Here is a 26,946-nt window from a genome sequence, read left to right as displayed (position 1 = left end):
CCAGCTACACTCATATACACGGTTTCCCTTCTGTCTAGGTAGGCTTCAAGAGCATCCATGACAGGGATAAAGGAATTTGCCCTAAAACTTGTCTGTTGGAGAAAATTTGTCTAAGGCTTTGGGTGTTGTACCATCATTGTTTTGTGTTTTTTTGCACTCTCTGCCTTCTTTTGACAGTTTTGTACTCTACTTCTGGTAGAGTAAATTTTGTTTGCTGTTCAGTTTAATCAAAATTAGTCTGAGTGTTTGATAATAGCTGCAATAGTGAGCTGTAAATATTTGCACATATGCTCAAAGTATGCAAACTTTGGAGTGACTTGCTAACTTTATGAAATTGGTCTAGCAAATGTGTCCAAAGATGACGCAAGGAAATAAATTCAAATTTTTCCATTTTGTGCAAAAGATTTTCAGCATGTCATCTAGTTTCTCCTTTCTCTTTTTCATTATAGTAAATAGTAAATATGACTGAGGGTTACAATGCTTTTTCATTATAGTAAATAGTAAATATGACTGAGGGTTACAATGCTTACAATGTAAGCATAACTTTCGCTAGTAGCTGCAGTAGCTTTGGCGTGAGTCTCCCTTCCCATCTTGTGTCTGATAAATGTTTAGGGACTTTTGACTCGAGGAAAGATTTTTTTTTTAGCACTGCCCATCTTTTTGTAGGTCTGATCAAAAACAATAAAGCTCATTCACTGGTACAGTATAGCTATCTTGTGGCATGTTCCTTCAGTGCCTTTTGTTAATTCTTTGGCTGATGATCCTGTTACTTCATTGTTACTTTCTCTAGAAGTTTCTGTACTTGTGGTAGATACTGACAACAGTTCTTGAAGTTCTTGGGAGGCTGCGTTCTGTTTGGTATTCAGTCTGCTCAGTATAGTCTGCTTGATAGGTAAAGGAACCCTGGACAGTTAAAGCCAGTCAAAGGCAGCCCTGAAGGCAGCCCTGCTTAGGGAAGTTTTAAGTTTCTGTTCTGTGAGCCCACAGGAGGGGCCAGTCAGTCCCTTCTCCCTCCCTGGGGAAAAGCCCCCAAGAGCTGCGTGCTCTTTAAAGGCTGCGCGGCTCCTGCGGGCTTTTCGACCCAGCTTGTGGGGCTGGCGGTGGGGGAAACGCTGCTTTCCCCCACCGCCAGCCTCAAAGCCAGGTCGGGGAGCAGCGCTAAGGTGTCGTGCGCCTTCCTGCTGGCCCCCAAGCTTGTAGGGCTGGCGGTGGGGGGAAGTGCTGCTTTCCCCCACTGCCAGCCTCAAAGAGCAGACTCTCCTGGCTTCAACGAAAGCAACGCAAAGCCTCCGGAGCGCAAGCTTCAGAGGCTTCGCGTTGCTATCGCTGAAGCCAAGGAGCCTGCATTCGCCCCATTGGACGCGCACACATTTCCCCTTCATTTTTGGAGGGGGAAAAGTGCGTCCTATAGGGCGAAAAATACGGTAATGCCATGTGGATCAATGAGTTCTTTCTCCACTCTGTAAATATGTGTGTCATCTTTAAATAGAGCATGAGAACATAATCAGTGCCTGTTTTTTATATAGTCTTTCTACTCTCCAAAACCCAACCCCCACCCCACCCCAATTTTACAAGAGACTGGAAAGGTGCAGTTTCTCTAGGACAACAGCCTTCCAGTGACTTCATTAGTAAAGCAGCCCCAAACTTCTGTGTCCACATGGTCCTCCTCCAAATAGAATGAGATGCACGTGGACAGCTGAGTGTGTTCATAGCTAGAAATCTTGCACCATATAGTAACTCTTGAAGGCATATATGTAAATTCTGAAAAGAATGGTAAAACCCAAACAATTAGTAGAAAATGTAAATCAACAGTTGTTCACATTAATAAAGACAACTAAAACATGTATAAAATCTTCCTGGAATCGGATTAGCATTATAAGTAAAATGATCTACAAAGCTAGCTTATAGAATTCCTTCACCTTATATAACCCTATCTAGGTATGGCAAAAACAGCTGTCATGGCCATCTGGTCACAAGCCCTGCCAAATGCCCATTCCTCTGCTTGCTCTTTCTATTACAGCATAACAGACTGCAATTCAGTTTGTCACAGCAAGCCTTGTGTAGGATCACATTTAATTCATGATGTTGCTGTTGAATTGCCAGACCTTCAGGGTGGAGACTAATGGACTTTGGTGTGTGCCGTTGAATTATATTGGGTGCATTGCCAGTACAAAGCATTAACCCCCCGCCCTCCATACTGTAACAGATACTTCCTGTGATGAAAATCCTATTTAATCCATGACTTGGGACTTAAGTTTCTGTTCTGTGAATGGAGGGAATAGCTATCCATTCAACAAATGAGAGTTCTATAAGCGAAAGTGGTACAAAACTGTCCTCCTTCCATCAGTGAAGCAAAAACATAGAATGTAAGCCCCCGGTGTGGCAGGAGACAGTGGCAAGTGTGGCAGGAAGAGCCAAGGACAATCAAAGAAACATTTCAGTGTAGTGTAGTATAATAATAATAATAATAATAATAATAATAATAATAATAATAATAATAATAATAATAATTATTTATTATTTGCAGAATATGGATAGATATATTTTCAAAATGAGAGCAAGAGTATCAAGTGATACTGAGGACAATCCTAGTTGTGTTTTCCAGTGCATCTCTTTTCGGTTAAAAAATTCGATGTGATGTTGGCAATTTTTTATTCTGAAAGAGTGGCCCAGAGAAAACAGTTTTGAAAACCACTGATCTCAACCTATGGATTTACTATTAGGTCTCATCCAAGTGATTATGTCTTGGTTTCAGTTCCCTATTTGTAAAAATGGAATGAGGGATTTAGTCATGAGAGAAAAATTAAAAATGATATATGAATGAGAAAAAATAAATAATGTTCCCATAATTCAATGAATGTTTATTTATTAGATTTGTATACTGCCATTCGTCTTTAGATCCCAGGGCAGTTCACAACACAGGTTACTTTCTTATTGTCAAGGCCATTTTTGTGTAATTTGAGATTAGATTACTACCGTATATATGTGAATCTAATGCGCCATCAAATCTAATGTGCACCTCAGTTTTCAAAACCTTGAAGTCCAAAAAGTATTTGCTATGTCAGCGATGTTTTTCATGCTTGTAATCAAATCTAATGCATACCCTAATTTTCATGACATAATTTGGCCAAAAAAGATGTGCATGATGTTTGAGGAAACACGGTAGTACATAGAGAAATATGGAATGGTGGCTAATGCTTATCTATCCACTCTTAATTTATCTTTGCTATATGGCTACTTTCATAAAACAGTATCCCAGTAGTGGTCCCAGTCCTGTGGAATGCCATCCCATCAGATGTCAAGGAGATAAACAACTATATGACTTTTAGAAGACATACAAAGGCAGCGCTGTATAGGGAAGTTTTCCGTGTTTGATGTCACCTTGTGTTGGAAGCCACCCAGAGTGGCTGGGGCAACTTGGTCAGATGGGCTGGGTACTACTACTACTACTACTACTACATTAAGCTTACTGAGGTTGCAGTTTATGATTATTTTGTACATGGGTATGGATATTTACATATCTCTACATACAAGTAGAGAATCATATACAAAGAGCGTATATGTGTAAGTTTGTGATTCGCTTTAACTTACCCAGGAGTAAAGTGCAATTAAGGATTAAATCCACCTTTCCATTTACTGCAAATGGAAATTTCTACACATGTTTGTCCTTCATTCTAATGTGCCAAATGTGCACTTTGTATTTGGGTAACAGAAGCTCCAAGAATTGGTGGGTACTTAGCTGAAATAGAAACTAGTAGTGTTGAGGTACAGTCGGGATTTGTCTTTCCCTCTTACATGTTCAGGTTTAGAGTTGGCATTGCATATGTGCACAGAGGTATAAATGGACAAGCCCTACTTGTACTGACTTTTTTTAAGACATGGTGCATCTTTAGCAGCCCATTCTTGTTCCACATAGAGGCACAAAAGTCCATCCTGAGTTGCCGTGGAGAACTAGAGGATAGTTCTTGCACGTTGGCTCTGCAGACCCTTGTCTTCTCTTCTGGTCTGCAGTTTTGAATGATCCTCTGATCTGCTTGTTATACAGTTCCCAAAAATAGTCCATGAAACTTCGGCTTCTTTTCACTAAATGATCATTTTCAAATGTGGATGTCTATTACAACTAGGAATGCTGGAGAAATTAAATCATTCTGTATTAGGAATTGAATCAACCTAATTCACTGGAACCAGAGATCTGTTCAAGATAATTGGAGATATGAAAGGAACATTTCGTACAAAGATTACCATAATAAAGGATAGAAATGGTAAGGACCTAGCAGAAGCAGAAGACATCAAGAAGAGGTGGCAAGAATACACAGAGGAATTATACCAGAAAGATATGGATGACTCGTACACCCCAGGTAGTGTGGTTGCTGACCTTGAGCCAGACATCCTGGAGAGTGAAGTCAAATGGGCCTTAGAAAGCACCGCAAATAACAAGGCCAGTGGAAGTGATGGTATTCCAGCTGAACTATTTAAAATTTTAAAAGATGATGCTGTTAAGGTGCTACACTCAATATGCCAGCAAGTTTGGAAAACTCAGCAGGGGCCAGAGGATTGGAGAAGATCAGTCTACATCCCAATCCCAAAGAAGGGCAGTGCCAAATAATGCTCCAACTACTGCACAATTGCACTCATTTCACACACTAGCAAGGTTATGCTTAAAATTCTACAAGACAGGCTTAAGCAGTATGTGGACTGAGAACTCCCAGAAGTGCAAGCTGGATTTCGAAAGGGCAGAGGAACCAGAGACCAAATTGCAAACATGCGCTGGATTATGGAGAAAGCTAGAGAGTTCCAGAAAGACATCTACTTCTGCTTCATTGACTATGCAAAAGCCTTTGAGTGTGTCGACCACAGCAAACTATGGCAAGTTCTTAAAGAAATGGGAGTGCCTGATCACCTCATCTGTCTCCTGAGAAATCTCTATGTGGGACAAGAAGCTACAGTTAGAACTGGATATGGAACAACTGATTGGTTCAACATTGGGAAAGGAGTACGACAAGCCTGTATATTGTCTCCCTGCTTATTTAACTTATATGCAGAATTCATCATGCGAAAGGCTGGGCTGGATGAATCCCTAGCCGGAATTAAGATTGCCGGAAGAAATATCAACAACCTCAGATATGCAGATGACACAACCTTGATGGCAGAAAGTGAGGAGGAATTAAAGAACCTTTTAATCAGGGTGAAAGAGGAGAGCGCAAAATATGGTCTGAAGCTCAACATCAAAAAAACGAAGATCATGGCCACTGGGCCCACCACCTCCTGGCAAATAGAAGGGGAAGAAATGGGGGCAGTGAGAGATTTTACTTTCTTGGGCTCCATGATCACTGCAGATGGTTACAGCAGCCACGAAATTAAAAGACGCCTGCTTCTTGGGAGGAAGGTGATGGCAAACCTAGACAGCGTCTTAAAAAGCAGAGACATCACCTTGCCAACAAAGGTCCGTATAGTAAAAGCTATGGTTTTCCCAGTAGTGATGTATGGAAGTGAAAGCTGGACCATAAAGAAGGCTGATTGCCGAAGAATTGATGCTTTTGAATTATGGTGCTGGAGGAGACTCTTGAGAGTCCCATGGACTGCAAGAATATCTGAAGGAAATCAGCCCTGAGTGCTCACTGGAAGGACAGATCCTGAAGCTGAGACTCCAATACTTTGGCCACCTCATGAGAAGAGAAGACTCCCTGGAAAAGACCCTGATGTTGGGAAAGATGGAGGGCACAAGGAGAAGGGGACGACAGAGGACGAGATGGTTGGATAGTGTTCTCGAAGCTACCAGCATGAGTTTGACCAAACTGTGGGAGGCAGTGGAAGACAGAAGTGCCTGGCGTGCTCTGGTCCATGGGGTCACGAAGAGTCGGACACGACTAAACGACTAAACAACAACAATTCACTGGTCCAAAAATTTGCATGCATTTTGGAATGGGTTGGATTACATATTTTGCTGAAATGGCAATGTAGTTTCTGTAAAATTCCATAAAATATGTGAAAGTAAGTGTTTGGTATTTAACAGAAAAATCATACAAAAGTATGTAGAAGAAATGCATTGAAAGCATGCAAAAAAAATGTCTTTTAGGGGAAGAAAGTACAGCATTCGTACAATTCAAATGTGAATTTTTCATGCATTTTTTAAAATGCAAAAAACAGAATGGAATGGATCTATGATTCATGCATGTGAACTGACATGGAATGGAAATAGGTTGTTCTGTCCCAAACAATGCATGGGATTGTATTCTACTTCAGTTGCCTGCCCTGGGCTCTTATATGAGGAAGAGCGATATAAAAATCAAATTATAATATTAATTCACATTCTTACAACCAGAAACTCATGAGATGTCTGACACAGACAGACAATAAGTGATACATGCAGTTCCTGCAACTCCCCTTATGTGCTCTGCAGATGTATAAAGAAAATGTATCAGTAGTGGGTTCTTGGAAGAACGCATTTCCTGGATACAGCCAGTCTCCAAAGAAAGTCCTATGTGATGCAACCTTCCAAAGCAATCCTATACAAATCAACTCAGAAGCAGCTTTGTTAAGTTTATTGGGGCTTGCTACCAAGTAAGGCTCCTAAATAACTTACTGAGTTCTCAGTCATATATTCCAGCAATCCTTTGCTATATTATCAAATTGTCCTGAAAGTGCATTGTTTGTTGTTTTGTCTGCATCATGACTCAAGAGTCACCACTCAGTTGCATCAATATTGCCAGATTCCAATTTAAACCATGCTGTGGCACTGAAGAACTGCAGCTGGGATTTCTCTAACACACGAGATTTTCCAGGTTGGGCCAGCTTGATAGTGGTTACTTAGCTAAGCATGTTGTTTTAATTAGATCACTTCCTAAATGGAAAAAAAAATGATTGCAAAAGGCATGTTAAAATAGAGGATAGAAATTGTTACGGTTTTTCTAGGAAAAGATTTTTTTTTCTGTGAAGACATTTCCAATTAAAATATTGAAAATCTGCTTGGTGTTTTAGAATTGACTTAGATGTTTGAAATCTGGCCGCCTTAGCAGTTCACAAGCAACTTTATGCCTGTTTATTGGGAAAGGTGTAGAGCTAGTTCCTAGAAAATGCAGTTTGCCAGTAGAAAAGCTAAGATTTGCCTTTAAGTGAGCTATGAATGGTGAAGCTAGAATGAGTGAAATTCATTGTTTTCCCCTTTCATCTCTGCTATGCCTACTGTTAAGAATTATTCAGAGCACAAGTGTTCCAAATATGAGGCAGGCTTCCTTAGAAGGCTGTGAGCAGTGCCAGGGAAGACTTTTAACTCCTCTGTGAGCCTTCTCACTGTCTACCTGCAACCAGTAAACAGAACTGCAACTCATTCTAGTCTACCTCTGTTGGTGAAGTACAGGTGGCTCTTCATACTATGTAAAATGGCGCTGGTACTAGAAAGCGGACCTGCCAAAGCCTACGTAATAAATTAGCAGTGCAGACTGCACCCCCTGTATTGGTCCCACAATGTATCTGTATGAATGGGAGGAGACTGCTCCCATATCCATGTGTCGTTGTGCTGAATGAACACATTAAATCTCCTCAGATAATGAGTAGCTGTATTTGGAGAAGCGGGGGAGTTCATGGTTTCAATATTGGCAGAGAGAAGCTTTCTGTAAGTAGGTATGAAAGTTGCTTGTTTACAGTAAGCTGGAGCATTTGCTCTGCATCTGGCAGGCAACAGTTTAATGCCAGCGTCTGGAGATGAATCAGCTGGCACTGTTTTCTTTACTTTCAATTACTCTTATTACAAGCCAAAAATAATATGAAATGATTTTTTTTTATGTTAGGAAACATTCTCCTCCCCCGCCCCAAGCATTACCCATAATAATTTCCCAGAGGGCATTCGTACACTGGATGGGCCAACCAACCAGTGTTCAAATTGCACGCATTGTTGTGGCAGGAACATATTGGAAAATGTTTAGAAAAAATGTTGGCTTGGATATTTTTTTGCAACTAGTTATTATTAATATGGTTTCTTAATGAAGGAATGAAGTTGCAGTAAAACTTTGGCAAGGTGGTGGGAGATGCACATATATCTGAAGCATGCTTTTTTAAAAAGTAAGAAAATAAGAGATATAAATGTTTGTTGCTTAACCAAACGTATATACAACCATTCGTAAAATCTGGGGTTTTAAAAAAGAGAGAAAATCTGGGGTTTGGTAAATCCTCCCATCTTCTAAGAACAGATCAGACTAAAGTACTGAATGACTGTGTCTGGAACACACTTTCGCTTTGCCCCACCCCACCCCCTGTTAGGAACAGGTTTTGCAGTTATCCGTTGGCAATCTTGCACAATTAGGACGTTGGTTTAAGTGCTAGTATTTGTCGACAAAGTAAAACCTATAATATGTAAATCCACATGGAGTAGCCGTTCCAAGAATCTGTGGAAAAAAAATAAAGGGTCCTGGGCAGCTGCGTCACTGGATTTGTTCACTTCAGGCTGGGGTGCCAGGAGATTTGAGACAGATGTTTTCAGACATGCGGCATGCCTAAAACATTTCCAGGGGTCGGGCTACAAATAGTGACTTAATAAGTGTAGAAACAGGAAAAGTATGCAAGAGGAAAAGACGCAAGAGTTTATTCACCCCTAGGTGAACAGCCAGTCGCTTTACATTACATCTGCCTGTCAGGGTTGGCTATTTAAGCTGTCATGCCCTTGGTATTGCTCTTTGACTGTGAATAAAGTGCAGCATTGTGATTACTAATCCCACTCCAGTGACTTGACTTTAAATGTGGTTTTGGAGTGGATCCCGGAGTCCTGTTTGCTAAGCTTCCTACTCCTGTTTCAGAGACACCACTGGATATCGAGGAGAGAGCACTGAAGACTCCCCTCCTCTGTTAAGAACTCTCTGCCTTTTTTAATTTTAATTTTAAAAAGCTTTTTTTAAAAAATCATCTACAGGAACTCAATGGCTACCAAAGTGACTTGTTTGTTTTTCTTTTTCTCTTTGCCTCTGCTCCCAGTGGGAAATCACACGGGACGCATCAAGGTGGTCTTTACGCCCAGCATCTGTAAAGTGACTTGTAAAAAAGGCACCTGTCAGAACAGCTGCGAGAAAGGGAACACCACGACTCTGATTAGTGAAAATGGGCATGCTGCTGACACCTTGACAGCACCCAACTTCCGAGTAGGTAAGTCTCTCCAATCCTTCATCATCCTTGCTAATCCTTTCTTCTTCTTCTTCTGTGCATGTTTTGAAATTGTTAGCTTTTTCTTCAAGGGTCTATGATAAGTGTAATGTCATTGGTGCTGGGCATCCCCTGAATGACTGATAGTTCTTTGAACATGGAAAAGAGAGGGATAACTTGTTAAACCCCACAGTTTAGGTTGTATGTGGTAGGGGAGGCGGTGGCAGCGCTGTGTGTTAGTAGCTCTGAGTAGAAACTCGCAAATTGGATGGAAAATATGTCATGGTTGAGGGAGGGAAATGCTCTCAGTTTGTGGTTCTAATTTTGCATAAGTGAATGTGAAAAATCTAGTTAGACTTAAATGAAATGTTCCTGCAAGACATTGTCTGGGAATTGTTTGACTCTGCATTCCTATGAGTGAAATGGGTGCCAGTTTTCAACTTTTGCCTTGAGTGTGTTGTGAGCATAACATATTTATTATGTGTCAAGTGACCAAATAGGAGACAGAAAGCTTAGAAATCAAATCAAAAGTAAGATAAATGTCAATTATCATTCCAGTGAATGCTATTTTGTGTTTTCCAAAAAGGAATCTCAGTGGCATAGCTAGCATGGTACACCAAAAATAAGATTGTTTTTCAAAGGTTATTATGTTAGCTGTAGAGAAATGTATACTTAACACAGATTCAGTTTCCCACCCATCTTGCTTTGCAGTGAAATTCAAGCACAATGGTTCAGAGTAGTGTGACATACAGTTTACATGTCCTTGTTACTGATTAGAGCAGTTTGCAATGTCATTTTATTCAGTTCATGAAACTCGTAAAGCTCTTCACTTAATCTCAGATAATCCTTAGAATAGCAAAACTATTCCAAGTACAAACATAATATTAGGCAAAGTAGAAAGAGGCATCCTAATTGTCTTTTTATGGTATATAATCTTTCCCCCAAAAATGCTATTTCTGATTCCTCTGGTCTGGCAAAGTGGATGTATGAAATGCAGATCAATCACTCTAAAGATTCTTCCAGATGTTGCTTCTAGCAGAACGGTAGCAGCAAATCAGGAATCACAGCAGGAGGTGCCTCAAAGAGGAGAGATGCTTCTCAGCATGGGAGTTTAGCGTTACCATTGCTGTCTTGCACAATTGTAGTTGTGCTAGTCATGTTGGATTCTGCTAGTCTGTCTGGACTGGCAGCATCTGAAATGGAGATGGCATTTCAGCATGGGGATTGAGTGTGACCAGTGCTCTGATTCAAGCACCTATTATCTACAAAAAAGAAAAGTGTTGATTTAGATGTAACAGAAAACCACAGCCAGTGTGGTGTAGTGGTTAAGAGCAGTAGTCTCGTAATCTGGGGAACCAGGTTCGCATCTCCGCTCCTCCACATTCAGCTGCTGGGTGACCTTGGGCCAGTCACACTTCTTTGAAGTCTCTCAGCCCCACTCACCTCATAGAGTGTTTGTTGTGGGGGAGGAAGGGAAAGGAGAATGTTAGCCGCTTTGAGACTCCTTAAAAGGGAGTGAAAGGCGGGATATCAAATCCAAACTCTTCTTCTCTTCTTGGTATTATTTGAAATCTAGATTCACTTGCTGCTTCCTCCCATTGTACTTCCCTGAGTTCCAATTTAGCAGCTGACTATAGCATATTATCATAGCAGAATAACTGGACAGTGTGTGGTTTGCACACACAAAAACTGGAAATTGCAACTGAACTGTGACCCGATTCCACTTTTGCAGACATAGGGGAGAGTGTGCATGACCCCAAGGCTCATTCTTGCTACACCAAACCATGGTTTGGCATTTCATCTGAACTAAGCCTATATCTGGAAGTGTCCTTAGATTAAATTACAGACAAGTCATGCTATGGATCCAAATTCCTTTGATACCATAGTACATTTCTTGATAATGATAGCTTTAAAAGGCATGCTGCACTGATTGCATCCTAAATATAATTCTGGTATGTGGCAATGTGTGAGGAACTGAAAAATAAGGAGAATTTATGAATGAGAGCTGCTATACATCCAGTAACAAGTGTGAAAAATCAGATTCCATTCCTGTGGCAATTGTCACAGCTGTGTGAAACATAGTTTTCTTTTAATACATTTAGTATAACTGCCCTGAATTTTATCTTAGAAGGTAAAATATTTGATAACCAAGAAGAAACATTACAGGACAGAATGACATTGGAGGTTTTTAAGCATTTCGGGGAGTTGGACTAGATGACTCTCAGGGTTCCTTCTAACCCTACAGATCTATGATTCTATGACACATTTTTACTTGTTCTGTAAAGCTGCATTGCACAATCTTTTGAAACAAGTAGTATCATTTTCTTCCTGCCCTCAGGTTTGATATTTTAGAAACGGTATGCCCTGTAACTACTTAAAAGGGAATCAGCCCAAAATATAGAAAAGTTTATCAGGCATACGAAACAGTATGCGGGCGTGTTTATGTTTTAGAAGTCCGACTTGCGGGGCATTACCAGAACTGCACCCAGAGGTAAAACTGGGATGGTGAGTGATTTTGTGGATCATAATGATCCATCATTGCTTGACTGGGTGAGGGGGAAATGGAAGAGTTAGTTCTTCAATTGCCACTTAGTGCCAGGATCACACATTTAAGGTCCAGCCCACTAATATGTTAGACTCCATCTAGCCAGGCAGAATAGGTGTTACCTATTAGGCAGCAGGTGGGCCTCAGAAGTAGCTGCAGTATTTACCTCCTAGAGTTCAAGGTCTTGTACCTAATGAATACAATGGTGCATAGTTCCAGGAGCATGGGTTCGTAAGCTGAATATGGTCTTTGATCACTAGTCCTAGGAATAAGAAACCTGGAGCAAGTCCAGCACTGGGATGAGTAGAGAGCAGCTCTAGTTTCTGCCTCAAATTTTTTCAGGGAAAACAAAAGGCCTTTAGAGACAGTATTGAGAAGATCTGTAACCTTAAGAATCCATGTGCCAGCACTGAGACATTTCCTTCATTAAACTGAATTAATATCAGTGGGTTTTTTGTTTTGGTTCATAAGACATCTGGATGTAGGGTAGCAGTAAGGTAGCCAAGTTTAAAGACACCATATCGTTCAAGGTGGTTGGGAAAAAAGGGATTACGCAGAGCCGAAAGAACCTCTCCAAACTGTGGAAATGGGTATTAGAATGGCAAAAACAGTTCAGTGTAACCATATGTCAAGTGATACATATTGGGATAAAAAGAAACTTAACTTTATATAAACTGCCACTGGCTGTTTTTCTGTCTTATAATACTAGAACCTGGGGTTATCAAGTGAAGCTGAATAGTGGGAGATTCGGGATATACAAAATGAAGTACTTCTTCAAACAGCAAATTGTTTAATGGTTAGAAAAATTAATGGAGGATAAGACTCTCAGCGACTAGTAATGATGCCTGTATGTTACCTCTGGCACCAGAAGCAGTATTCTTTAGTTGCTTAGGAACATGAGAGTTCCATTGTGCTCATGTCCTCCTAGTGGGTTTCACATAGGCATCTGGTGGCCACTGTGAGAATAAAACAGACTAGACTAGATGGATCTTTGGTCTGATCCAACAGGGCTCTTCCCATTTTTTTACTCCTTTCTTTACCTCACTACCCCATCCTCACTATTGCCTTTACTTTTATAAGGGATGTGGATGGTTTCTTAATTGTTTTGGTTGATTCTTACTGGCAGATTCACTTTACTGCTTTTTTTCCAGACAAGTGCATGGTGGCTAAGGAGTCTTGGTATAAATACCCTCACCCCATCTTTGCCACCCCTTTCTTTCTTTTTTTGGGGGGGGGGGCAAAAGGAAGTAATTTATTTTTTTATTTTATTAAGTTTTGCATAAATATATTTCACAGACATACAACAGACAAAAGTAAATGAAATAAACATAAAAAGAAAAGAAAAAAAGAAAAGAAAAATAACATAAAATACGTACAACATGAACAACACAACTTACATTAATTTTACAACAACATTGATCGACTTCCCTTTATCTCGATTTCGGATAATGTTATCTTAATTATCTTTCTGCTGTATCTATTCCAAAATAAAATTTATAACATAGTAAGCGTTATCTCATGCCTACTGTGAATTTTTTTTTTTTAGATACATCTATATTTCTGATTAACATTTTGATTTTGCCACCCCTTTCAATCACCATGGGCATTTTACGAGTGGCATATAAAAATAATAATGTGTATTGTGTTAAAACAATAGCAGCAGTCAGTTTAGAGTGGACAAAAACACCCCAAATTCAGTCAACAGATTGAAGTACGGTAGTTCAGAGTATTAATATAGATTTGTTTATGTTATGCGACTGTTTTGCTTTCAGATTTAGCTTTCCAAAAGAATTGTATTTATTTGTGGCAGGGAACTGGATTAGAGAGTGTAATGGAGAAAGGGAACAGCTTTGTAAATGCTGAATTTCCCAGCTAACATTTGTGATTGTATGACTCATTCTTGCTCATAAGTCTTTTCTGATTTAATATATTCTAGCAAGTTTGAACAATGTAGGGCTGATACAGTGAAGTACTTATTCATTCTCTTTAGACTTTATAAGGCAAAAACTGTATGACTTGCTGCTCTTGAACTGAACATCTTAGGCGGGCTTCTTCAACCTTGACCCGCCAGATGTTTTTGGCCTACATCTCCCATGATCCCTAGCTAGCGGGACTAGTGGTCAGGGATGATGGGAATTGTAGTCTCAAACCTCAAACCTGGAGGACTGAGGTTGAGGAAGCCTGATCTTAGGGTTAGTGATCATGTCTCTTGCTGCTTCCCTATGTCTTCTACTTAAGAGCAAAGTCATATAACACACTTTCCCCTTTTATCTACTGTCTGTTGAGCTCTAATTCCCCCCAGTCACTTTGGTCTGACTCCTTCTGGCCGTAAGCTACTTATAATACTAGGTTCCGAGTGAACCTTTTGGGGAAGTAACAAGGTTATTCTTTGCTTGCATCCCCAAACTCGGCCCTCCAGCTGTTTTGGGACTACAATTCCCACCATCCCTGACCACTGGTCCTGTTAGCTAGGAATGATGAGAGTTGTAGTCCCAAAACAGCTGGAGGGCCGAGTTTGGGGATGCCTGTCTCAGTCCCTGCTGCAACTCTTCCTATTTATCTTTCCATTATAGCCTGGCTGATTTCTGTCCTCTAGCTCTTTTGGTGACTCTTGTACTCCTTCCTGCTTGTATCCCATAAGAAAATAAGAAGAGCCATGCCGGATTATACCCACCTATTTCAGCATTGCGTTCTTACAGTGGACAGCCTCTGTGGGAAGCCCCCAAACAGGGCAGAAGCACAAAAGCACTCTCCTCACTTATGTTTCCTAGCAACTGGCATTCAGAGGCATATCATCTCTGGTACTGGAGGTAGGACACAGTCATAATGGCTAGAAGCTATTGATAGCTGTATCCTAATGCTCTTTTAATGCTGCCCGAGTTGGTGGCTGCTACTACATCCAGTAGCAGTGAATTCCACTCTGTGGTGGTTCTTCTTCAGTAAGACTTCTTTTATATGCATGTTGATTTTATCTTTAATAATACTTTCCACCAGTTTATTTAGAACAAACATTAAGCTAACCAGCCTGTTATTTCATAGATCTCCCCCAATCCCTTTTTTTAAAAAATGGGTGTTGCATTGGCTACTTTCTGGTCTGAAGTAACAGAAGCCAATCTTGGGAAAGTTACATGTTTTTGTTGTAAGTTCAGCAATTTTACATTTGAGTTCCACAATAACGTTTAGATGGATGTCATTTGGACCTGGTGATTTGTTTTTAATTTGTCACTAAGGTGTAGGACTTAATCTTTTGTCACAACTATTTGCCTCAGTTGCCCAATCTCCTTTCTTGGGGAAGTTAGTTCAGATAGAAGGGTCTGCCCTATATCTCCTGCTGTGAGTTCAGATGCAAATAATTCATTCAGCTTCTCTGCAACCTCTTATTCCTTGTTTAGCATACCTTTTTGAGTCCTTTGTCCAAAGGTACAACCATCTTCCTAGATGGTTTCCTTCAAATGTATTTAAATATATTTTTGTTGGTGGTCTTAATGATTCTAGCAATATGCTCTCTTTTTCCATCCATTGTTGGCTGCTTGCAGTTTGTTTTTGTTTTTTTCATTGATTCAGATCCCATATGGATTAAACTCTTGGCTCTACTCTTGGCTTCTATAATCCTTCCATCCAAGTAGAGCATGAAGTAGCTATGTCCTCAGCATCCAGTACGCATGGGTACCTATGTACAAGATGTTGTTTAACTAAAAGCCATTGATTGCTCATCAGTTTGTCTAACTTAAATGATTCCAAGGACGGAAAGAGAAAGCCACTGTTGTGGAATAATTTAAGTTCTGGGCTTTCACAGATGAAACTGAGACTTAAGTCAAGCATAGCATCTCAACAGCAATGGAGCTTATTTGGAATCACCCTCATTGCATTCAGTCAAGATGTTCCTTTCCTGTCCAGGTTCATGCTCTGACAAACATAGGTTGGCATCAGATCCTAGCCAAGCACAGCACTGATTGGCTTATACCTGCGATAGCTTTGTGGAACCTTCTCCCCAAGCAGTTTTGCACATTAAATAAAGGTTTCTGTTTTTCTCTTTAATTAGTGTGATGAATGAGTATCTGAAACATGTATGGTGTGGGGAGAGATTGTTTAACTAGGATATTCATCTGTCATTTCCGTTGATCAGCTGGTAGGAAATCAGGCTCACGTAGCAGCTGGGAACTCTACAAGTCCTTTTTAAATATTACACTTGTTTTCATCTTCTGTTTTAAATTACCACTCAGTTGTAAAGCTCCTCATTGAGTAGCAGTGAGAAATTCACTATCTCTGATCCTAGCCCACCTTACAAGCTTCTTGTAAGCAAATATCATATACAGTGGTACCTCGGGTTAAGTACTTAACTTGTTCCGGAGGTCCGTTCTTAACCTGAAATTGTTCTTAACCTGAAGCACCACTTTGGCTTATGGGGCCTCCTGCTGCTGCCGCACCGCCGGAGCACGATTTCTGTTCTCATCCTGAAGCAAAGTTCTTAACCTGAGGTAATATTTCTGGGTTAGTGGAGTGTGTAACCTGAAGCGTGTGTAACCTGAAACGTATGTAACCCGAGGTACCACTGTAGTAAGATAGTTACAAGTATGAATTAAAAGAGCAAGAGGAAATAAATCTTATTTGCGATACATGATTAAAGGGACTATCCAGGATGGTCTAAGAATTTAAAACTTGTTGAAACAAATATCTGCAACTGTGTACTATATTGAGCCCAATGCTTTTTTTCTATTAAAACAGTGGTTCTCATATAGGAGTTACAGAAAACTCGTTAGCCAAAAAAGTGGATGTGACTTGTAAGGAAGCCAACACACTTTTACTGCAGCATTCATATACAAGAAAAGTTCCAACAGCAGATTGTTGCACTAAAATGTTCTTTAAGGAAATTGCCTTTCAAATGTCAGTATTAGGTACAGGAGAAAGAAAATGAGTGCCAGATTATATTCCTGGGAAATGGGAGGCCGAACCATGCATTTTCCCGCTTTATTTGCATTTCTTCCATTTTGCCTGTAACAGAGCACCTATGTCTTTTTCTGTTGTTCCATAGTTTATATGGAATCCAACAGAGTTCAAGGGACAATAATAAAACTGTGGTATCTGCAGAATGATTTGGTTGCTGCTGATATGTCAATACCTTAGCTAGTCAAGCATATATTTCAAATAGCATGGGGGAAGGGGGAGTGTGATGACATAAAAGGGGTTCTGTGCCAGGGAAAGCAGATTAAGAGGACGCATAAAGTCAGACAAAACAGCTTGTAGAAGTATTTGTTTAAAAGCGGGACAAGGCTTTAAAACTTTTTTGGCAAGTAGCGCCAGACACTTGGTGCTTAGTTTTCATAATATAATTGTTTCTTTGTCCATCCTACCCCTCCATTGCCATAAGACCAGTAATGCTGCCAAAAGCAAAAAAAACTCCCCATCTAATGTGTGTGTGTGTGTATATATATATATATATATCGCCAATCATAACGGAGTTATCTAGTTTTATACAATACAGTATATGGAATTCATCCAGCTGAACAATGTGTGTGTTAAGGGGAATGAAAGTTGAGCGGTTAATGTACATAATAACTGGCTGTTGTACACATTCACAAGGTTTCATGGAGAATGTGCATCCATCAGTTAAAAGGAAATTGTGCACATTTCCCAATCAGTATGTTCACATTCTTCGTGTGACCTGTTGAATGTCCACAATGGCTGGTGGTTATGCACATTAACAGCTTAATCTGAATCTCCCCAAACATATATTAACCACTTCTGCCCCAGTCAAGTGTTACTTCAAAAATTTAAATAAAGAATTGAACTCTTTGTTGGTACTTTGAATAGAACACCAGTTCACACTCTTTGTCCATCCAGATTGCTGGATGCTCTATTCTTACTAACTCTTACTAATTCCAGGGTCCTACCTGACCTCTTTAACTAAAGATGCCAGAGTTTGTAACTAAGGCCTTCTCTTGCAAAGGATGTGCTATACCACCGAGCTATTTGTGGTCTATCCAACATTGGACTTAAATAGGTATGATGCAGATTTCGCCTGCTATACCCAGTGTGTTGCCATTTCAAAACATGAAACAAGTGGATGTATTCAAAAAACACTTAAAAATATAGCATACTGTCCAACTTTGGGGACAGGAAAGCAGGACATCCGCACACACTTTCTGACACCACCACCCCGCCTGATCCACACAGAGTTTCAGGGATTTTAGGCTATAGCAGAATATGATTAAAGTAATATAATCCTTTGTTTTAGCATGGGCATGTCTAGAAGGTATCCAGCTCCATAGCTTATTATGCATCAGAGTGTCTTACTAGCCTAAACTAATTATTGTTCTAGGAATTTTTTTTATCACATTGAATAGTGATTCATTCCATAGCTAATGTTTTGTTGAAGCATAACTTTCCTGTAGCATTCTCACATTCATAGTTACCGTACATGGATAGTATTTTTTAACTACCTTATGGGATTTCTCATAGCCCTAGCAGACACCTTTCCCAATTTAGTTCCTAATTTAATTCTTAATCTAGTGGCACTGGTAACTTACCCTGTGTTCATAGCAAACCCATACACAAAGAGAAGAGAAATGAACTTTACTGTGCAATAGTTTATATTTGCATATAATTTACCTGGTGATCTGTGTCGGATAAAAATGAAACAAAAGTAAAACTGTTGACTGTCTTATATTGAAAGTTACAGTTCTATGTGAGGTTGGATTCAAATGAAATATTCTACCAGTTCTGACTTGTTTTGCAAATGTTTTCCTTGTCCATGCCAAGTTTGAATAACTCAAATCCAAACACAAGAACCATTCTGACAAATAACTGATAAAAATACTACTGTTTGCCATGGTGAATTACCCAAAATCTGTTTTATTGATTTGTAAGGTGCATGCTCACCTTTGCAGCACCTTTGACAAGCATGATAAAGCAGGCTGCTATTTTTGTTCTGCCAATTGTAAATCTCTCTGATAACTTGGATAATCTAACTTCATACATTTGCTTTTAACTTTCTAATGTTTCAGATTAATGCATTAAAGCAGATATTTGCTAGGCTATATTAAAACCAAGATATGTTGTTAACAGTAGATTATTCAGATTCAGAGAGTCTTAGAGAGCCTAGTGCTATGGCACATTAACAGTAAGCGCCTGAATGGAAAGCTAAACCATAAAAGATGGTGCTATCATTCACACATTGCAGTGTTTAGAGGTGGAGGAACATTTTCACTCCACAGTCCAGATCCTTATCAGGATTACTCTTGTGTGCCAAATTTGACAAATGGTCAGGGTTCCAAGGGACACGGGTGGTGCTGTGGGTAAAACCTCAGCGCCTAGGACTTGCCGATCGCATGGTTGGCAGTTCGAATCCCCGCGGCAGGGTGAGCTCCCGTCATTCGCTCCCAGCTCCTGCCCCCCTAGCAGTTCAAAAGCACAATTAAGTGCAAGTAGATAAATAGGTACCGCTATCTAGCGGGAAGGTAAACGGCGTTCTGTGTGCTGCTCTGGTGCTGGTTCGCCGGAGCAGCTTCGTCACGCTGGCCACGTGACCCGGAAGTGTCTGCGGACAGCGCTGGCTCCCGGCCTCTAGAGTGAGATGAGCGCACAACCCTAGAGTCTGTCAAGACTGGCCCAAGACGGGCAGGGGTACCTTTACCTTTACCTTTACAGGGTCCCAATCTGTTAGTCACCTGGCTTCACAATGACTTAAGATGTAAGGTGATTTGAAGTTCTGAAGTTGGTACTTCAAAGCGCATTGCAAAGCGCTGCTAAAATGAAGGCGAGAAAATCCATTTTCACAGGAGTTAAGGTAGTGCTGGACATATCCTATATACCAGAGGTGGCCAACTCCCAAGAGACTGTGATCTACTCACAGAGTTAAAGACTGGCAGTGATCTACCCCCCTTTTTTGGATTCAGGTCTAAGTTGTTGAGCTTTTTTTAGGAAGGAAAGCCCTATTTTGGGGGCTGCAGGGCAAAAATGATGAGCTTTTTTTAGGGGAACCAAACTTGTTGAGCTTCTTTGCAGGGGGCCCACGATCTACCTGTTGGATGTGCCTGCTATATGTATTGGGTGCATGAAACACACCTGGAACTCTGATGAGTCTCTTCCTATCCCTACATATCCTGCTTTGCTAGGAAGGAGCGGGGGGAAATGAATACAATAATGGAAGCAGAATCAAACAAGTGCTGGCTTTCTAAATTTCAAAAGGGAAATTAGCTATTTTGCTGTAATATTTGAAATCTTGTGGCCTCAAAGATAGCCTAACCCATGATTTGCTAACCTGGTGACTTCTAGATGTTTTGAACTACAGGTCCCGTTCTCTATAACAATAGGTCACATTAGCTAAATCTGAATTGCAGTTGAAAACATCCGAGCACACCATGTTAGGGAAGGCTGACATAACCTAATGAAGTTTGTGTAATGCTTCCTTCATTCCATTTTTACAAACTTAAGACTTTTACCCTGCTCTATTTCTTCCCACTTTTATTTTTTGCTTAACATCTAGTGTGATTAGTTGGAAGGGTTGCTCATTTTTTGTGATCTTTAGTTGGTGTAATAAAGGACCTCCTCGTACTTTCGCATTTTCCTGTTAATGAACCAAGATGGTTTCCCGCCATTTTGTTCAACATTTAAATTAGACTGTTGGTCACAAGTTGCTCAGGCCCCCAATACTGCTTTTCTTCTTTGCTCCCTCTTTTTGTGCATTAAATCTTCATTGTGTTCTCCATTGTCAATTCCGACCTGATCTGTTAACTTAGTGGCTGAACAATAATTAAAGTATAATACTTAAACTTCAGTGGTTGTGTTGGTTTCACAGAAACAGAACTGGCAAGAGAGGCTTTAATTGGACCTAATAGTTTAAAACTGTGAAAGCTTTTTAATTTCACTGAATGCTTCATTAAGCACAATGAATATTCAGCGCATACAAGGACAGCATGGGTATTTTTAAAAAAAGGTTTCGCCTTCAGTAGCTTCTGCAGCCAAAAGCCTTGCATCACTGATAATTAGATTTCCTCTTGGCCATAGGTGGGTGTTCCCTGCTAATTCTTTAGATGCATTGATGGCTTACCACATGGCACTCTGCCCACGTGGTTACATTACAAGCAGCCACTTACATGAATGGCTGCAGGTAGAAATGGGCTTTAGGGGAGATGAGAGCAGGGAGGAGGAGGAGGAGGAGGAGGAGGAGGAGGAGGAGGAGGAGGAAGAAGAAGAAGAAGAAGAAGAAGAAGAAGAAGAAGAAGAAGAAGAAGAAGAAGAAGACGACGACGACCAAGCCCACTCTGGGTGGCTTACAGCACGTAAAAAAAGTAAAGCATTAGACATTAAAAAAAATTCCTGATACAGGGCTGCCTTCAGATGTCTTCTGAAAGTCAGATAGTTGTTTATTTTCTTGACATCTGATGGGAGGACGTTCCACAGGCTGGGCACCACTACTGAGAAGGCCCTCTGCCTGGTATATACAGAAGCCACATGCCTTGAAATTGTTTTGGGAGGATAGCTATGTAGCTTCCTCTTAAGCATTATCTACTTGCTATTCTCCAGCTGAAATTTGTAACCATGGCCCAGCAGTTGCTGCCGCCGTGAGTGCTGGAAGGAAGGCCACTCCCTGCTGCAATGCCCATTTCCACCTGGCCTAGGGGGTGGGGCCCACACTCACCCTGAACAGCTAAAAGGCTCCTGGGAGCCCACTGGAAGATTGCTTCATGAGATCTCACCAAAAACTGGTTCTGCTGCTGGCACTGCTTCTTTGCCAGGGGTGGTTGGGGGGCCCTTGTGGGGATGGACACTCTTCGGCTTCTGCCTCCTAAGGAAGCTGCTTCAGCCCACCTTATTTGTCAGTGAAATAAATCGTAAAATGAGAATGATTGAACTAAGGTTGCAAATTCTAGCAAAATTTAATGTGAATGGACCGCTGGTTCTTTGTTAGGATATGATGCCTGTCTACTTGCAAAAAACAAAAACCAAAAGAAGTGATGATTGCTGTACTGAGTAATTTTGTGATCATCCATTGCTCAACCACTTTGTGCTATTTTCATTCATGTCCAGAATAAGAAGAAAAATAGGATGGCCGTTGGGTCTATATTTAGTACATTTGCTGTTACATTTGGTAATAATATCAATCTAATAAATAAATATTTACAGTCCTGACTTTAAATTCATTTGGGTTTGACATATCTTAAAGATCTAATAGTACATATATGGCAACATGTGCATATTTTTTAAAAATATTTCTGCTATGCAGACTATCCAATAGTTTATTACACCAGTCTTTTTATAAGTCTAGTGAATTATGTGTCTCAGTTGGAATTCTCCTCTTAGTAGAAAACATGCACATTCTTCATCAGATACTGGCCTTTTATAGAAGCAGAAAGACACTGGTGTGCACTTGCTCTCCATGTTCTCTCTGCTATTTCACATGTTGGTTCTCTACATTTGCACAACTTGCTCCTGAACTGTGGGATTCAGGACCGCCACAATATTGCCTCCCCCCAATCTCCTAAAAGAGATAAAACCCTAGTTCTAAGCAGTGCTATTAAGCACTTGCTACATATTTCTCAATAGTTATGGTACAGGTAAAATTCAGAGACTTGCTTCTCTCTGTCCAACAATCATATCCTGAGATGCAAGTGTTTGAATGGGTGAGTCTTTCAATGGTGCTTCCTTCAAAATAAGTGTACTTGGCACTGGAGTTTTTGAAAGTTACGTACAGTATATAATGCCTTGTAGAATTATTGCAAATGTAACATTCCATGAATATATGGCATGCTATGTTTTCCTAGGCACTGAAAATTACGTTTCAAGTAAAAAAGATTCTGGCAAATGGTAAAAGTTACACAAGTGAGGATATGCCTGTCAGTCATTAAACAGGATGATTGAATAGGTGACAGTACTAAAAATGTGACTGAAGAGAAATTAACACCAATCTCTCTCTGTTTTTCTTTCTTCTTTCAGTTATTTGCCACCTTCCTTGCATGAATGGAGGCCAGTGTAGTTCAAGAGATAAGTGCCAGTGCCCCCCTAATTACACTGGCAAACTTTGTCAGATCCCAGTGCAGAGTGGCAGCGCTCCAAAATTTTATCATAATCCTCAGCAAGCAAACAAGGCGGTGGGATCGCATGTCATCCATTCCACGCATACTTTACCATTGACTATGCCTGGGCAGCAAGGAGTAAAAGGTAAATGATTTTCCCTATTGGCTGTAGTTTTACTTTTTTTAATTTTGGCTGCCAGACTACCAGAGACAGTCATAACATCTGTCCACATAGCTTTAAACATAGCTGAAATTCTGAGCCTATCTGAATGACAGAATACTATTTTCCTTAGAAAGTTCAGAGAATTAAAAGGAACAGTTATTGAAAGGCTGTTTGATAAGGTATTTTCATTCATTCTGAAGCGAAAAAAATCTCACTTTCAAAATGGAACCGACATACGAGATGTTATCCCTGTCTTTTTTTAGAAAATATATTTTCCTTCTGTTTGCCTTTTTATTATCTTGGTTGTCAGATAGGAATCCAGGGATATATGAGAGAGACCATATGTGAAAGCACCCTATTTGCTTTGATCATTTAAAATTGGTTGAACATTGCTGGATGGTCATGGTAGGTCAAAAGGGCACTTAGATTATAGCTGCTAGTTGACAGCTGTGATGTCATTTTTGTATGCAAGATTGAAGCTACAATATTACCCAGAGAAGAGTCTATACTTAACACTGAATTTTTAAAGCAAGTCAGCAGCTGTTGATTAAAATAATCCTGCTCTCCCAGTGAATATTAAGGCTGCTAATCACAAAACCATTTTTTTAGAGTAGCCAGGGGTGTCTTAGCCATAGAGGCTAGTGGCACGGGGCGCCAAGTACTGGAGGGTGCCCAGGAAGAGGCGGAGGCTGAATGCGGTGCCTCCTGGCATCAGCTCGCCGCCCTTGCCTGCCTCTGCCATCCTGTGCTGCCCTTCAGCTGCTACCTGCCTAGAGGGAGACGTGGGGTGGGGGGCGCCGGAGGGATCCTTGCACCACGGCGCCAGATATGCTTAAGACGGCCCTGAGAGTAGCCATCCCTGCTCTTTCGTGTAGCTAGTGCTATTTTTCTCTATGTTTTGGGATTTCACAGAGTTCTCAGTTCAGATATATCAACAGCTACTTTGGGGCTCAAATGACAGGTTCTCATGACAAATGGGAGCCCATCCATTTTTCTTTGCACCCCTCCTCCAGTTGTGAATCAGAGGTTCCAAATTTCACACTCCATTCCCAAAAGAGTCTCTGTAGATGCATGCATCTAGGACAGGCTTCCTCAACCTCAGATGTTTTGACACTACAATTCCCATCATCCTTAACCACTGGTCCTGCTAGCTAGGGATCATGGGAGTTGTAGGCCAAAAACATCTGGAGGGCCAAGGTTGAGGAAGCCTGATCTAGGAACACACCTGCTTCCTCGCTGTCACAGAGGGGATCCACTTCATTCCCCCCCCCCTTGCTGCCCCTGGGCCAATCCATTTCATCCCCTAATTTTTTTGTATTGGCGGAGCTTAACAACAACCATCCTTGTTTGGAGATTTTCTATATTTTCCCTTCTGTTTCTTTTCCCAGTGAAATTTCCTCCTAACATTGTGAACATCCATGTGAAACATCCCCCCGAAGCTTCAGTGCACTTTCACCAGGTTTCAAGGATTGATAGCACATCAACAGGACAGAAGGCAAAGCCATCCCAATCAGGACACTCCCAGATTTCTTATCAAAGTCTACCATTTCAGAAGACCCAGAAAGTGCCTGCAACCTACTCTCACCAGCATCCTATTTCGCATGTGTATCCTATTTCTGCTAAAACCCAGCTTGGCCGATGCTTTCAGGAGACTATAGGGACACAGGTAAGAAATGTAAATATTATTGGTAAGTGAATCAGTTGGTAACCCAATCATGTTTTAGAACTTATGCCTGAATACAAATGTTTACTGTAGATTTCATAAAAATCTATTTTTTTAAATAATATTTTTATTGATTTTCCAACACATATTAAGCACAGTACAGTACACTATACAAAGACAAACATACACATAAACACACACAGATATAATTTCACAACCTTCTTTTCATAAATATTACTTCTCCGACTTCCCCATACCTCTCCTTTCTGCATCCCTATTTCCAAATTTCTTTCAGCAAATCCTCACTTAATTTATCATTTACAGCTGTAATACTCTTTTTTTCTTAACCTCGACATTTTAGCACTCATTAATTTTATAATCATTCTTAAGATAAACTTTAAACTTCTTACAATCTTCCTCCACCGTCTCTTTTCCTTGGTCACGGATTCTGCCAGTCATCTCAGCCAGTCCCATGTAGTCAATCACCTTCGTCTGCCATTCTTCCAGAGTGGGTAGATTTCATAAAAATCTAAAGGTTTGGGTTCTGGCAGGCTTTCCTTCAGGAGAGAGTTCCTAATTAAGAAACCTCTGCTTTTTGCTGTTGGTGATTTAACTTATTGGGCAAATGGTTTAGGGCTTATCCTGGGGGTGTCGGGTGTTTTTTATTAAGCATGTTAATTCACATAAATTAGACAAAGTTGCTTTTGAAGTACAATGGGCCCAGTCCAAATCTGACTCTTTTGAATGAGGTTCTCTTCAGTGGATTGAATTATTCTATGAAGTGTACTGGTATCACTGCAGTTGACAAAGCATCAGCTTTATGTACATACAACTTTGAGAGATGAATTGGAATCTGCTGCTGTTGATCCTTCCAGAAAGACTGTAGGGACTGGACATTCTGAATGGGAATATATGATGCCAGAAATTTTTACTCTGTTTGCTCTTAGATCTGGAAAGAGCGTAATACCAGCATTTGACCTACTATTCTATGAATTGTGCTAATTAACCTCGAAGAGTATATTTCTCGGTTTAGAGGAGGGATGAGGAGCCCATGGCCTTCCAGTTCTTGTTGAACAACTCCCACCATCCCTACTAACTGGTCCTGCTGGCAGATAGGAGTTGGAGTCCAAAAACCTCTGGAGGGCCAGGGGGTCTCCAACATTTTTGTAGAAGACCTTAGTACTATTAATCTTTTGAACCCCTTGAATCTCAGTGCACAATTCAGAATATTAGTATCATCATAAAGCTTAGAGTATTACAACCAGAGGTTATTATTCTGTAGAAATTATATTCAAAAAAGAAGAAAAGAGGGGAGAAGAGAAAATAAGAGCTTAAGAAAGAGAAGTCGAAAATGGGGGAAATATAATAAGATTTACTGGAAAGTCCCAGTATGAACTTCACCATCATCTCACTATCCAATTGCCATCTTGAATCTTGATGCATGTTTACGGAATACATCTGGCACAAAGTAAGCCCTGGGCTTGACGCCAATGTTGGCTCTGTGAAAGTACCCAAAGGGAAAAAAATGGCAAAGAATAAAGAGGCTACAATAGGGGAAACTAAAGAGAGAATATAGAGGTGAGCATGGGTGAGCAGGGAGGGAAGAGAACTTGTTTTGAACATTTTATTCATTAATTCCAGAAGGGCAATTTAAGCTATTTCAAAAAAAGAAAAATTGGCATACTGCAGGTAGGCCTAAAAGCCAGGTGTTCAATAGCAACAACATGGCCATATTGCCATGTCAGAATTCATTTTGTGGATTTGATTTTGCTCTTCCAGCTTTTTAAGTGCTGTTGTTACTGAACTAAATTCCGTTTTTTTCTAAGCAAATCCTAGTATATTTGAAATATAGTAACCTCTTCACACCTAAACATATATAAATATATTATTAGTTTAGAAGAGTAATCTCTCACACATGGATACTGATCCACAACTCCAAGAGTGCTCCAAAATGTTTACCGTACATAGATTTGTAATCCCCTTCACTGTGCAGCTCTGTGTGCAATTGGGGGTATATGGAGATGGTCTGACTGTTGCAAAAACTGGAGAGCACAGCTCCCACATATATCAACAAAAATATTAATGGTGCATCAATATGTACAGCTAAATCTGTTCAGAGTTGCAGTCAGACAAATATTGTCAATATTGTAGAGTGAAAAATAATCAGGACAGATGAGAGTAAATGCTTCTTAACACAGCACATAAGGAAACTAGAATTCACTACCTCAAAAGGTAGATGTCCACCAATTTGGGAAGGCTCTAATAGGGATTCAAAAAAAGGTGTTCCTGGGGGATAAGGCTAGTCATGATGCCTAGATATATATTACCTCACAGACACTGGAGGAGGAGAGAAAAGTGGTCATCTAAACCTTGATTTACAGGTGGCTGTGAAGTACCTAGTGACTACAACCAATTTCCCTATCATTTTGTC

General features: G+C 40.4%; 1 protein-coding gene and 1 long non-coding RNA gene across 14 annotated transcripts in view; one reads left to right on the top strand and one right to left on the bottom strand.

Annotated features, from left to right (window-relative positions):
• Positions 1-26,946, top strand: part of LTBP1 (latent transforming growth factor beta binding protein 1) — a 187,018-nt gene that overhangs the window by 45,806 nt on the left and 114,266 nt on the right. For 10 of the 13 annotated variants that reach the window (XM_081905343.1, XM_081905338.1, XM_081905346.1 and 7 more), the window contains exons 5-7: positions 8,965-9,132; positions 22,610-22,834; positions 24,241-24,518. In XM_081905343.1, coding sequence (XP_081761469.1) covers positions 8,965-9,132; positions 22,610-22,834; positions 24,241-24,518 — 671 coding nt within the window. Of the gene's footprint in view, positions 1-8,615; positions 9,133-22,609; positions 22,835-24,240; positions 24,519-26,946 lie in introns of those variants that run through there. The other 3 variants (XM_081905342.1, XM_081905340.1, XM_081905341.1) reach the window with 2 other exon arrangements.
• On the bottom strand, positions 9,908-14,430 carry LOC309366662. Its single transcript, XR_014166832.1, has 2 exons — positions 14,349-14,430; positions 9,908-10,322 (listed from the first exon to the last, which is right to left on the bottom strand). It is a non-coding gene; the product is annotated as an uncharacterized lncRNA (long non-coding RNA).

This window comes from Podarcis melisellensis, assembly GCF_964234715.1.
Source record: "Podarcis melisellensis genome assembly, chromosome: 3".
NCBI classification, from domain to species: domain Eukaryota; kingdom Metazoa; phylum Chordata; class Lepidosauria; order Squamata; family Lacertidae; genus Podarcis; species Podarcis melisellensis.
This window is presented reverse-complemented; position numbering and strand designations above follow the sequence as displayed.